This window comes from Peromyscus eremicus, chromosome 9 (genome assembly GCF_949786415.1).
Source record: "Peromyscus eremicus chromosome 9, PerEre_H2_v1, whole genome shotgun sequence".
Lineage (NCBI taxonomy): Eukaryota > Metazoa > Chordata > Mammalia > Rodentia > Cricetidae > Peromyscus > Peromyscus eremicus.
The window spans coordinates 62,823,322-62,837,729 of record NC_081425.1 but is presented as its reverse complement, the minus strand read 5'-3'; the positions used below and the strand labels follow the sequence as shown (position 1 = coordinate 62,837,729).

Sequence of the window (14,408 nt, the reverse complement as noted above, 5' to 3'; positions counted from 1 at the left end):
TATCCAAGAAACACAGGCAACAGAAGCCCCAAAGGAAAAGCGTAAGAACTGGTGGTTCTGGTTTTTACAGGGATGAGTAAAACTTGAAGATGTTAAAGGTGAAGAAAGACAGAAAATAAACTAGTCACAGTAAATTAAAGGGTTACGATTTAGATTCCCTCAGCCCGGTACGGTGGTGCACACCTACAGTCCCAGCTATTCAAGAGGCTGAAGCTGGAGGATTGCAGATTCAAGGCCAATATAAGCATCTTAACAAGATCCTGGTTGGAAAGGAGTGTTGGGACCAGCCGACCTGTCAAACAGCACCTGAACAGGGGAGTGAGATTAAGAAAGGACATAGACAGAAAAGAAAAGATGGAGACATAGGATAGAATCAGGAGGGCACTCAGTGAATATTGCAGCAGCCCCAAATTTATTTCTCATAGCCTTTTTATACTCAACATAGCCTTTTTATACTCAAGGCAAGGAGGACAAAAGACTTCCTTACCATGGTTCAAGGAACAAACAAGTGTAAACACCTCCTTAATTCTCAAAACATCTAGTAACCACATCCTGTTATTTGGCAGTCTTGAGGAGCAAAACATCTAGTAACCTTTGGCCAAACATTCTATTATCCAGCCTTAATGAGCAAACACAAGCTTGAACTCTCTGACTTTGAGTCAAGTTGGAATCAAACCACAAGCTGCAGTCACTGTGGGCTCCCACAAAGGAGGAAAGGGGGAAAGGGTAGACAGGCAGCTCAATGGTGAAGCGTTTGCCCTAGATGGCTGAGTCTTGGGTTAAACTATAGTACTCCAGTGTGGGGGCCACAGAAGATGAAATGCAAGTGACTCATCTTTTGCATTTCATCCAGGTAAAGTCAAACTAGTTATTGAGGACATGGTGGCTGTGATGTTGCAGCCACTGTTTTAGGACAAGGAAAGGCAGGAGTAGATAAGGCAGAGAAGGTACCTGCACATACGAAAGTTACGTTCATTCTAGAGGGGATGTCTTAGCTTGCTGTCTGTTACTGTGATAACCATTATGACCAAAAGCAATTTGGGAAGGAAAGGGTTTATCTCATTTTACTCATCCAGGTCATACTCCATCACTGAGGAATGTCAAGGCAGGAACCAGATGCCATGGACAAGTGCTGCTTGCTTACTGGCTTGCTCCTCATGACTTGCCCAGGATACTTTCACACAACTCAAGACCACCTACCGCCCTCAAGGGTTGAACCCTCCCACATCAATCATCAAGAAAATGCCCTGCAGAATTTGTCTGTGGGCCATCTAGTTGGAGACATTATCTCAATTCAGATTCCTCTTCCGAGATAACCCTAGCTTCTGTCAAGCTGACAAAAAAACAACGAAATGAAAATTCTACAGGAAAATGTACATGATCTCATAAAGTAAAATTTCAAACACCACGTAGTTGCAGGTCAGCAGAAGTACTTTTGCCTAAAAAGCCCAAGACCTGGGTTTGCTCCCCAGACTACAACAAATGAAGCACACAAGAGTGATTTTTTTGTTATGTGGAGTAAAGTAAAGCTTCAGACCAAGTGAGGTGTCAGCTCTGCAGAGAGGAACAGAAACTTAAACACCAAGAACCTTTGGCATACAAAAAGAAAAAGAACAGAAGAACCAAAACAGAAAAGTATTCTAAGCAGAGGTCACTGAGGCTTTGTGTCAAGGATGAACTTCCCCATTGGCAAATTTACTAGAAGTACAAGAACGATGGCCTCTTGCCATTTGGGTACAGGGAGTGAGAAGTGTCTGCAAAGCGCTAGGTCACGTAGGGTTGGTTGGCAAGAGTAAGAGGATAGTTTTGTTTTGTTTTTTTCTACCTAGGTGGCAAAAACTCATCAATATTTTGCTGCCATGTGGAGAACAAGCTTGGAGGAATAGAATAAGCTGGGTAGGGACAGTGGAAGAGAAAAACCAAGGTTTAGCCTTTGACAAGTCTGGAGAGCTACAGCAGCCCCTTCACTGTGATGGATTAGTGCTGAGAGGCAAGTTCCTGGAGGATGCAGGATGTACCTAAGAAGCATCGAGTGGCCTTGGTGCGGAGCAGGAAGGGGTGAGGGGAAGATGACCCTTACACCTAAATTTTGGAGGATAGATGAATGGTGGTGTTGTTTTGGGGGGGGCTAAAGGTTTATATGGGGGTTGGTGATGCTCTTAGCCAATTGAATGAGAGCTGACTTGGGTATTTGTGGAGATAATGGTGGCCTGGAATTCTGGAGAGGGGACAAGTAGATGGTGTTGGCATGTTGGTGTTAAAGCCAGGTGAGGTGGATGAAGCCACCTAGGTCATGTTCAGACCCAAGAAGAAGCCCAGCCTAGGCTTAGGTATTCCAGATCTCTCCAGCTGAGCAGAGGAATAGAAAATGGCAGGGCGTATGGGAAGAGGGCCTGACAGGAGATGTCTGTTTGCTCAGAAGGAGAAATAAGGTACTTGGGGACGTGGGGTGTGGTGAGTGAGTGAATGGTGAGTACTGATAAGGAGTCGAATTAGGACAGTCTTCAGCTTGCTGTTGGGTAGGGAGAGGTTTCAGAGATGAGCGGATACCGAGGGAGGAGTGTAAAACAGGAAGTGGCCAAGACCCTGCTGTGGTTTGTAGCTGTGACTTGGGTGTCAGAACAGTGGGGACTTTCCTCCATGTTGCACGGTGTAAGTACTAGTGCTACTCATTCTATTCAGACAGTCACCGAGTGAGGAAGAGGTGCGTCGTGTTGGTGGGCTGACTGGTGTGGGTCCAGACTGCAGAGGGCTGCCTAAGGAACTGCTGCAGTTGGAATGGGAAGAGGAGAGAAAGTGTTTAACCTTTCCAGGGGTCAGAGAAATACAAGGTAAGGCTTTCTCCTCTGCAGGAACTGCCCACCACACACAGAAGCTTAAATGGGCATAGCCTTTCCCAGAGACAGTTTGTCAACACAGGTCACCATTCAAAGATGGACTTCTGAGCTGTGAGAAGTACACTGCAGAAGTACTCGAGTAGGTTAGACAGAAATGTCTGTCTCAGCACTGCCTGTGATAGTGAAACATTGGTGTACACTTGTTACTGAGCTAGGTGATGACTTCACTATGTAGGTGTGAGGGATCTGGTTAAGAGAATAACCACAGTGGCATCCCAGGCTGTCAGTGATCCAGAGTGCCCCGCTCCTGGCCTTTAACACTTTTGCATATTTGTTCCTGTGCTGGCTAGTTCTATGTCAACTTGACCCAAGCTAGAGTCATCTGAGAGGAGGGGACCTCAATTGACAAAAGGTCTCTAGAAGATCAGGCTACAGGCAAGTCTGTAGGACATTTTCTTAATTAGTGATTGATAGGAGAGGGTCCAGCCCATGGTGGATAGTGCCATCCCTGGGCTGGTGGTCCTGGGTTCTATAAGAAATCAGGCTGAGCAAGCCATGGGAAGCAAGGCAGTTAGCAGCACTCCTCCATGGTCTCTGCAGGTCCTGCCTCCAGGATCCTGCCCCGTTTGAGTTCCTGTCCTGACTTCCTTTATGATGGACTACATGGAAGTGTAAGCCAAGTAAACCCTTTCCTCCCCAACTTGCTTTGGTCCTGGTGTTTCGCCACAGCAATGATAATCCTAAGACAGTTCCCTTGGGAATTCCTTATCTTTCTTTTCCACACTTGGAAAGGGTGCAGAGGCCCTGCTCCAGGAGGACCCTTCCTGTGAGGGTACTACTGATCCCTCCCAAAGCATGTACACTGCTGGTCTGTTCCTGCCTAGGGACTGGCCTCTCCCCCACGAGGACACATAGCAAGGTTCCAGAAACACTTGTCAGTGAGTGGGTAGCCATCACCTCACATGACTTTGCATTCCCCCCACTGTTACCCTTCACTTCCGGTGCATCTCCAAGTTCTCCCAACAGGAAAGTCTGAAACTCTCAGGGATAACAAGCTCTTTCTCCATATTTTACTGTACTCAATTGCCCTCATTCTGCAGTTAGGCTGTTTGTATGTAGGCCACCACTAGAAGAGCGGTTCTCAACTTGTGGATGACAACCATTGGAAAACCTTTTTCTTATGGTCTTAAGAACCGTTGCTGCTCAGTAGCAAAATCACAGTTATGAAGTAGCAACAAAACTAAGTTTATGGTTGGTGATTCCTGAGACTATCAGAAATATGTGTTTTCTGATGCTCGTGACCCACAGGTTGAGAACCACTGCTCCAGAGTCTAACAATAGCTTTCCTTAATTCTATCCAATCAGCAAATAATGGTAAGAATAATGTTCCAGTTGAGTTTGTCCTGCCACTTTGTAATTAGAAGGTGAGTTTATGCCGGGCGGTGATGGCGCACGCCTTTAATCCCAGCACTCGGGAGGCAGAGCCAGGTGGATCTCTGTGAGTTCGAGGCCAGCCTGGGCTACCAAGTGAGTTCAAGGAAAGGCGCAAAGCTACACAGAGAAACCCTGTCTCGAAAAACAAAATAACAACAACAACAAAAAAAAAAAAAAAAAAAAAGAAGGTAAGTTTACATATACATAGAACCTGCTGGTACAGATCCTGACACTTCACAAAGAGCACATACCTGTGTGTCCCCAGTCATTCACACGTTACTGTGGTTGTGGTCGGCCCTGAGGCACTCAGACTTGCTCTCCTGTTTACTGATCTGCAAATGGCCTTTTACGAAGAAAGCCTGGAGCCACAGTGACCCCAGGAGGATACCCTCCCAGGGACAGGCCCCTTATGACCACAGCTCCAAGACAGATGCTGATCAGTGATAAGACATGCAGCCACAGTAGACAGTCAGAAGACAGCTTTATGGCTGCCAGAGGACCAGCTAGCTGCTTTGGGCGCAGCCAGAGGACCAGCTAGCTGCTTTGGCGGCAGGAGAGCAGAAGGAAGACCCTAGATGGCGCTGTTGAGCTGCTGAAATCGGTGTTTGCTCTGGTGGAATGACATTAAGGGCCTTGTCAAAGTCTGTCTGATTGGAGGGTTTCCTCTCCGACAGAAGCCTACTTGCATGTGTAGTGGTCTGTTGTAACTAGACAGTGCTTAGCTGAGTCTCGGTTCCTCAAAGTGCTACTTTTGGCTCTCTAGGATGTTACTCTAACCTCACTTTACTTTTTTTTTTTTTTTAAATGAACAGTTTTATTTTTACTTCCTTGTATGTGTGTCTGAGTGAGTGAATATGTTAGTGCAGGTGTCTATGGAAGCCACCAGAAAAAGTTCCAGATGCCCTGGAGCTGGAGTTACAAGGAGCTATCAGTTACCATTTGGTTGCTGGGAACCAAACTCAGGTCCTCTTAGAAGAGCAGCAAGCATTCTTAACTGCTGAACCATCTCTCTAGCGCCCCCCCCCCAGACTTTGCTTTGACTGTAGCCCCCAAGATTCATCCTGTATGAGAAATAAAAACATGTCAACTTACCAATCTTCTTCCTCTCCAGATCTCTTTCTTTACCGATTTCACAGCAAAATTTCTAGATTTATTGAGATTATCATGAGCTTCACATTCCACCAGTGCTGATGAATACAGCTGCAGGTTGGGAAAAAAAAAAAGCCCAGAGTTGGTATGAAGTAGTCCTGACCAATACAAGTCAGAGAGGGTACTGAAAAGGCCTTACAAGGAGTGCAGAGTGAACGATGGTTCCGGATATTGGCCACTTTGCAGGTACATGAACAGACAGGAGCCATCTGACTTCCGGGAGTAATCTCAGTCTCCAGACAGGGTTTGTGCTTTGTAACTGATCTCCACTGACTCTGACCCCAGGCAGACAGTGGCTCCTACACCGCTCTTTCCCTAGCTTAGGAAGGTGTAACAGGCTCAGCAGTGGCTGAAGCCATTCAGTCAGAGTAGTAAAAGCAAGCACAGGAGGCCATGCTTAATGGCTTTCCAGGGCTCACTTCTTAAACTTCAAGAGCCATGCCTGCCTCCAAAACCCTTCTCTTTAGTTGTTGTTGAGACAGGGTCTCACTGTAGCCTGGCTGGCCTGGAACTCACTCACAGAGGTCCACCTGTCTCTGTCATCCAAGTGCTGGGTTTAAAGGCATACACTACTACACCTGGCTTTTATGATGTTTTTAAAAGACATGATCTTGCTATACACCCCAAGTTTACCTGGACCTTGGCCTCTTGAGCACTGGAAATGTGGGTATGGGCTACCACAGCTAGGCACAAACCCCCTTGTATGGTTTAGCTGGCACAAGTTTCTTTCCTCTTCAGTCTTAGGGGATGGAGAGATGGCTCAGTGGTTAAGAATGTACACTTCTCCTCTAGTGTTCATTGGACCTACATTCAGCTCCCAGGACCCACTTTGAGCAGCTCACAACTGACTTAACTCCAGCCCCAGAAGGTCATACACACACACACACACATACACACACACACACACACACACACACAAATCTTTTTAAAATTGTATTAAATCAGGGGCGGGGGTTGGGGGGGTGCATGCACACATAACCTTCTGTACATGTAGAGGCCAGAAGTTTACTTTGGCAGTCTTCCTCTAGTACTCTACTTTCCCCCAATGATTACAAGTATTTTGCCTGCATATGTGTATGTGTATCACACGTTCCTGCAGAGGTCTGAAGAAGGCATTGGATTCCCAGAACTGGAGTTACACTTGGTTGTAAACATCTGGGTGCTGAGAACTGAACCTGGGTCTTAAGAGCAGCTTAAGCACTGAGCCATCTCTCTAGCCCTTTTCTGCCTTATTTTTTGAGACAGTCTCTCTCTGAACCTGGAGAGCTCACAAATTCAGCTCATCTGGCTGACCAGCTCCTAGAACCCTCCTGTCTGTCCCTCCCCAGAAGGGGATTACAAGCACACAGCGCCAAGTTCAGCATATTGCATGGGTCCTAGGGATTGAAGTCAGGTCCTCATGCTTATGCTAAAAGAACTTTACCAACTCTCAAGCTCTAGGTAGCTGGCATTTGAGTCACATAAGACCTAAACAATCTGCCTGCTTCCAGTTGAAGATTAATATAATACATAAACTCAGATAGCAAAGAGCATAAACACAAGAAGAATTCTGTGACACATAGGTAAAGCTTTTTTAAAAAAAAAATCAGAAGTGATAATGAAAATGTTTACACTTGCAAGTGAGGGCAGAGAACAACTTTGGAAGTTGGTTCTCTTTCCACCTTGTTTCCATGTAGGGTCTCTATGTATCTGCTGATCTGCTCCAGTTGCAAGCTTAGTACATTAATATGTTGTACTTTATCAGGATTAAAAGTTGCTCTCTGAAAGACACTGGAATAAAAAGGTGGACCAATGAGGTGACTTGTCAAGTAAAAGCATTTGCTGCCAAGCCTGATGACCTGAGGCTAGCCCTGGCACTCACATCATGGGGGAGAAAACTGAATCCTGCAAGTTGTCCTCTGACCTCCACCTGCCTGCTGTGGTATATGCATAAAAAAAAAATAAACAGCTGGAATTTTTAAAAGGCAAGCATGAGAATAGGAAAAAATACAATATATAGATCTGATCAAAGGCTTGTATCTACAATATAGGAAAGCCTTGTAACTCAATAAGACAATTCAATTTAAAATGGACAAGGGTATCAGAGAAGAGGCTTAGTGAGTAAAAGCATTTGCTGAGCAAGCCTGACAACCTGAGCTCAGTTCCTGGAACCAGTGTAACAAGGCAGATGGTAGGGCTCAAGTCACACTCCTGCAATCCTGGTGTCCTCCAGTGGCAGAGGGGAGACAACCAGCCAGAAGCCTGCATCTGCAGCAGGAGGAATGAGATCACCTCAAAGTGAGGTGGAGGAGAGTGCAAGCGCCTGAGAAGGCCATCTTCTGACCCCCACGTGCAAGCAGTGGCACACGTGTACACACACACACACACACACACACACACACACACACACATCTTTCTTTTTTAATGGACAAGGGTCGAGGTTATGGCTCAGTGATAAAGCATTTGCTTATTATTTCCAAGCTGTGGATTTGATCCTCAGCACCACCAAAACACAGGGAGGGGCACAAAATTCAAATAGATACTTCAGAATGGTTAAAAAAAAAAAAAAGGAAAAGATACCCAAGATAACTAACCATCATGCAAATTAAAATCATGGCAATACCAATATGCATGCACCCAATAGACAGGTTTTCAAATGATAAACATTTAAATGTTAAATGTACACTTATATTAGGAAGTGGAAATTCTTGTAGATGTCTGCCCAAGAGAAATAAAGCATATAGGAGACAAAGGCTCAGATACAGATGTTCATTACAAATTTGTTATAACCTTGAACTGGAAATAATGTATGTGTTGATGAGTAGATAAATAGATTGTGACATATCCATATAATAAAATAATAAGAAAGGGGGGAAGCAAATACTGATACATTCATCTACTATTCTCAAGGGACCTCCTTTGGGGTAACCTAAGTCCTCACTTGTTGAAGTTCCTCTTATATAGAATGGTATCTCCTAAACATACAGCCTGTCCTGGCTAGTTCTATGTCAACGTGACCCAAACTAGAGTTATCTGAAAGGGAACCTCAGTTGAGAAAACACCTTCATTAAGCTCTGGCTGTAGGACATTTTCTTAGTGATTGATGGGAGAGGGTCCAGCCCATTGTGGGTAGTGCCATCCCTGGGCTGGAGGTCCTGGGTTCTATAAGAAGCAGGCTGATCAAAGCCATGAGAGCAAGCCAGTAAGCAGCATTCGTCCATGGCCTCTGCATCAGCTTCTTCTAGATTTCCTGCCCTGTTTGAGTTCCTGTCCTGACTCCTTTGATGATGAACAGCGATATGGTAGTGTAAGCCAAATAAACCCTTTCCTCCCCAACTTGCTTTTTGGTCACGGTGTTTTGTTGCAGCAACAGAAACCCTAACTAAGACAGCCTATGCCTGCCCTCTTGTGTGCTTAAATCATCTCTGGAATAATGCAATGTAAATGCTATAGAAATGTCTACTATAATTGTTAAGACAATAAGGTAAGAAAAAGTGCATGTATATTCAGTACAGGGGCATTTTTTTCTGAATATTTTGGATGAATACATAGATATAGAACCCAAAGAGGTTCAAATGCACACACGGCATAGAAGCATCTCTGCAACACTGCTGAGCAAAGGAATCCACACACTAAAGAGTCCGTGCTGTTCCAGTCCTGTGACGAGGCCTCTGAGAAAAGATCAGTCTCGAAGGACTTGGAGTAGGTGGGGGCTGACCCCAAAGAGGCATGAGGAAATATTCTGGGGTTCTGGGAGTTCTCAGACTAGACAGTGATCACATGTCTCAAAACTCAACTGCACATTTCAGTCAGCTGCACTTTGTTTCTGAAAAGTATGCCAATAAAGTTTACTAAAATACTGGCAAATTAACAGTCTGTCAGAAAAGGTTTAACAACAAGAAAAAAATATAAGTATACAAGAGGTTAAAAGGAAAAGGCTTTAAGGGGTGAAAGTTTCATGTAATCTATATGTTTCAACCCTTTGTCATGTTGTTAGGGTAACAAGTGGAAACTCAAGTCTGAGGATTAGATGGTACTATAGACCCAATGCTAATGGCTGATTTGGATGGCTAAATTGTACTTAGGCGAGAGAATGCCCTTGCTTGTAGAAATAGTAAGTTTACAGATGATACATAATTTAAAACAGATCTGACAGATGGGTGTGGTGGCACATACCTTTAGTCTCAGCACTAGGGAGGCAGAGGCAGGTGGATCGCTAAAGTAAATTTCAATAAGACTCTAAAAACTATACTACTGATAGAACCAAGACAAGGCTCCCTCCTTAAACTGCTCCTGATCATCACTACAATAGAATTCTCAGGAAAAACAAGAAAACAAGAAAAAAAATCATTTAAGAAATCATGACATGGAGGTTTGAGAGATGACTCAGTGGGTAGAGTGAGTGCCTTGGAGGTGAGCTCACTGGTGGAGGTGTCGGGTTTTGCTTTTTTATCTTTGTTTTGTATGTATGGGCATTTGGTTGCATGTAGATCTATTATCACGTGTGCCTGATGCCCTCAGAGGCCAGATGGGGGCATCACATACCCTGGGACTGGGTTTACGGTGGTTATGAGCCACCCTATGGGTCCTGGGAATGGAACCTGGGTCCTCTGGAAGAGCAACCAATGCTCTTAACCACTGAGCATGTAGCTTTAAAGATATTTTCAAGTAACTTACCAAACAATTTTCATGAGCAGCTATATTCTCCGATGGTGCAAAGTATATCACACTCCAGTCGTGGCCTTTGGGGCAGAGGGCACATGTCCTTTTTTCCATCTTTTCTGTAACCTGACAGACCCCTATAAGTAACATTCAGATTAAAAACAGAAAAGCATTTCATGGCCTTGCTAGCTCCTCCAGTCTTAAAGACATCTGTTTTTATGGTAGAGTCTTAACTCCTGGAACAACAACAAAATCAGCAATGTGAGTGGGAAAGGCACTGCTTGTGTGGTACAGCCTCTGATCGGTGTTCTAGACCAGTGTTGTCAACAGCAACAGAGCAAGCCACAAAGGTGGGTTACTGTGTCACTGAAAACCTTCCAGGGGCCTTACTGAAATGCATAAAATGCACAGAGAAATTCTCCAGTGATGTCTGAGAGCTTCACTTACCTATGGGCAGAGATGGGAATTTAGAGTGAAGTTTGATACCATATCTATTTAGCAAAAATAGTAGTAGGAGGCTCACCCCTGGGGCCTGGGAGCTCCCTTACCATGGGTTCTTGGTCAAACAGAGTACCAGGTATGTGCTTCCTCCTGCAGGCCTTAAATCCACCAAGAGATCAGTTGGTTACCCTATAATATTTGTTCCACCATTGCACCCATGAACACATCTCACCATACTGGTTGTTACTGGAGCTCACAGTGTTCACAGCTGGGTAACATCATTGATGTCTTTTATTCTCAAAAAAGCTACATGACAACTTCCAGAACTATGAAAGCTAGCCAACAGGTAAGAACTTCCTGCTTAAATTCTTGCTTAATTTCTGTGTCCTGTGACTAAAAAGTGTGGTGCCTTCAGCAATAGAGTCTTAGAAAGTTCACAGCTCCTCAAAGTGTGGAGAATATATGTCTGTGGGATGCTCAGTCATAAATGAGACAACCACAGTAACTCCACCTCCCGCAAGGCTCGGGGAACAGTGGAAGAGGGGATGGAAAGATTCTAAGAGCCATAGAAACAATGTCTTCTAGACAGGACAGAAAGTGCTGTAATCATACATTCAAAGCAGCTGTGTTTGCAGCTGTGAGTACAGCTGTGGCTGCCTGCACAAGATCAAAGCAGTCAAATTCTAGCTGGCATGGTGGAGGGGGATGGGGGGGTAACCATGAGCATCCACCCCTAAGTGAGAAGCTACTGTCAGTGGATGGTTTGTTGGGGGAGTGAGTGTCAGTTTTCTTTTGGGTGTGGCTCCTGGTAGGTCCACCATGCACCAGTGGGTAGCCACATGCACGAGTGTATGTTCAGCACAAATTGGAGATAGTAAAATAGTCCAGATAGAGAAAAGAGCAAAGGAAGATTTGAGCCCTACAGTCCATACACAGATTAGCTAAATGAAATAGTTGAGCACCTGGCTAGTGGTTACCATGTATTTTGGAGATTGGTACCCTTATTTGTGCCATCCTCTCTGCCTAGAACAACTTTTCAAGTTTTCTACCTATGACTGACTCTTGACTTGAGAAAGTAGGATCAAGGGCCAGAGAGAGAGAATGTGTTTGCTGTTCTTCTGGAGAACCCAACCTCCGTTCCCAGCACTCATGTTGGGGAGGCTTACAAATACTTGTAACTCCAGCTCCAAGGTCTCCACACACATGGCATAGGAACACACACACACACACACACACACACACACACACACACACACACACTTGCTCGCACATAAATACATACATATGTACAGACATACATAACAGGGACTAGAGCGATGGCTCAGTATGGTGATATTATGTTCCCCAAAATACTGTGCACCCTAATAAATTTATCTGAGGTCAGAGAACAGAACAGCCACTAGATACAGAGGCTAGAAAATGGTGGCACTCACACCTTTAATCCTAGCCTTCTGGAGGCATGGATCTCTGTGAGTTCAAGGCCACACTGGAAATAGCCAGGCATGGTGACACACGCCTTTAATCCCAGGAAGTAATAACAGAAAGCAGAAAGGTGAATAAGGCGTGAAAACCAGGAACTAGGCTGGTAAAGCTTTTAGGCTTTTGAGCAACAGTTCAGCTGAGATTCATTCTGGATGAGGACTCAGAGGCTTCCAGTCTGAGGAAATAGGATCAGCTGAGGAAATGGCAAGGTGAGGTGGCTGTGGCTTGTTCTGCTTCTCTGATCTTTTAGCGTTCACCCTAATACCTGGCTCCAGGTTGTTTTTTATTAATAACACTCTTTAAGATTCATGCTACAGCTCAGTAGACAAGAGTCTTGTTGCTCTTGCAGAGGATCCAGGTTTGGTTCCTAGCACCTACATGGTGATTCATGACTCTCTCATACTCTGGTTCCAGGAGGAGTCCTATGCCTTCTAAATAACACAGGCATCAAATACACATGTGGTACACAGACATATATTTGGGCAAGGCATTTATACACATAAAATAAATCTTTAAAAAGAGCTAGTGGGGAGTGGTCACAAGCTGGAATGAATGAATAAATAAGTAAGTAAATAAATAAATAAATAAATATGTGTAAGCTTAGCTATAGACATCTACCAAGTGAGTTAGAATAATGGTTGCCTGGGTTAAGTTTCAGGGGTGGAAGGCTGCTTTTGCTGAAAACCTTGACTTCACTCGGGCCAGCGATCACTGTAATCACTGGTGAGTGATTGAAGGGGTTGAAAAGGCTTGGCATCAGTGCCTCCCTACTGTGTCTGGTTTTTCCTGCTTTAACCTTTGGGTCAGATTTCCACTGGAGAGACAAGGGGGGCTGTAACAGCCGGTCCCCACCAGCTTTTGTTCTGTTCCTGCTGTCCTCTGTGTATTACTTGTTTCCTGTCCCAGAAGAGGACTGCCTTTGCATTCCTGAGTTCATGTTTTTCTAAGACGATTCCGGGAATCTTTGGATCGCAAAACTGACAAATACCTGGATCACCGTGCCCTCAAGATAAGACAATACCATCACAAGGAGATTGTCACCATGGGTGGCCCTGAAACCTCAGCCTGCACAACTCCAGCTTCTCTGAAATGTTTGGCTACTTGCAACCCCCACAACGTGTTCCTCAGTATTCCCCAATTGCCCCAGACCGTTCCCCTTTCCACGTTGGCAGCATCTCAATAAAGTTTATCCTCTTTTTCAACAGCATGTCTTGAGTATTAACTTTAAAGTACAGAGCTCCGGAATCTGTGAAGCAAGGATCCAAGGGGATGGAACCAGGCAACCTAGAGGTATCAGCTTCCCGAGGTCCACCCCATATCGCTCCCGCCCCCCCACCCCCACCCTCCCCGGCTGCTGTAAGCCTAGCTCTGTCTGCCCACCGCACTCAGGCACTCAGCAGCAGCCTGCAGTCTCCCTAGTAATCAAGGCTCCCAGAGCTGGGGAAAGGGGAAGTGGCGTGTGGCCCCTTCCAGCGGGCCGCCACCCATCTGGTACTCACCTGAGGGGACTGGGTCACCCGCTGGTGGTATCTCTTCGGCCATGGCTACGCAGCTGCACTCCCGGAAGCGCCACTGGTAGTTTCTAGTTTCCAGTTTCGTTTCTCTAAATCTGGGTGGTGATAGCAAGGAGCAAGCTGGGAGGAAGTGCAAATTTGGTCAGTTTGCTTGCAGATTCAACTCTGAGTGGTGTTTTAGTGTTCTTGTTCGTTTTTTGTTTTTTTTTTTTCCCGATGCTATGAAAACCGTGGCCCAAGGTAACTTAGGGGAGGAAAGGGTGTATTTGACGAACAGGGTAGTCATCAACCAGGAAAGGCAGGGAAGAAAGCAGGGCAGCAATGTTTTCTGGCTTGCCTCCCTTGGCTCTCTAACTGCTTTGTCGTACAGCCCACAGCCACCTGCCCGGTGGTGGCACTGATGCAGTGGCCTGTGCCCTCCTCCATCAACTAGCGGTCAGGAAAATGCCCCACAGGCCAATCGGATGGAGGCAATTTCCTGAAGTTCCCCCTTCCCAGGTGTGTCAAGTTGACAACCTGAATAGCCATCAAACAACTTAAGAGAAGCCACACCAGGAACCCCACCCCCCACCCCCCACCGCCCACCGGCTTTAGCTTGAGAAACAACTGATCTGTATTTCTGAAAGTTCTACCACACCCTGTGGCCGATGCAGTAGTATCTTTAAATGACACACGAAATTAATGATCCTAGACTCAGTTGCCAGTAAGGCATCTTTACTTAGCACCAGTGGGGCACAAAACACCATACAGATGCAGATTTTTTCAGTCCATGTAACAAATTGAAATATCCATGTAGGCACCAACATACAGGAAATACGGTGCTGAAAGTTCAGTGCTTTGCTGGGAATTAAGGACAAACTTCAGGGAGGCTTGCTTGCACTCTGAGAGGACAAAGTGCAGACCTGGCCTG

The 14,408-nt window shown here is 45.4% G+C and overlaps 1 protein-coding gene across 2 annotated transcripts in view; it reads right to left on the bottom strand.

Annotated features, from left to right (window-relative positions):
* Setdb2 (SET domain bifurcated histone lysine methyltransferase 2) overlaps positions 1-14,408 on the bottom strand; it is a 66,541-nt gene that overhangs the window by 9,418 nt on the left and 42,715 nt on the right. The window contains exons 1-3 of one of the 2 annotated variants that reach the window (XM_059273545.1): positions 13,484-13,576; positions 10,077-10,198; positions 5,364-5,471 (exon numbers count right to left, since the gene is read on the bottom strand). In XM_059273545.1, coding sequence (XP_059129528.1) covers positions 5,364-5,471; positions 10,077-10,198; positions 13,484-13,526 — 273 coding nt within the window. In that variant the 5' untranslated portion in view covers positions 13,527-13,576. Of the gene's footprint in view, positions 1-5,363; positions 5,472-10,076; positions 10,199-13,483; positions 13,577-14,408 lie in introns of those variants that run through there. The other variant, XM_059273546.1, reaches the window with a different exon arrangement.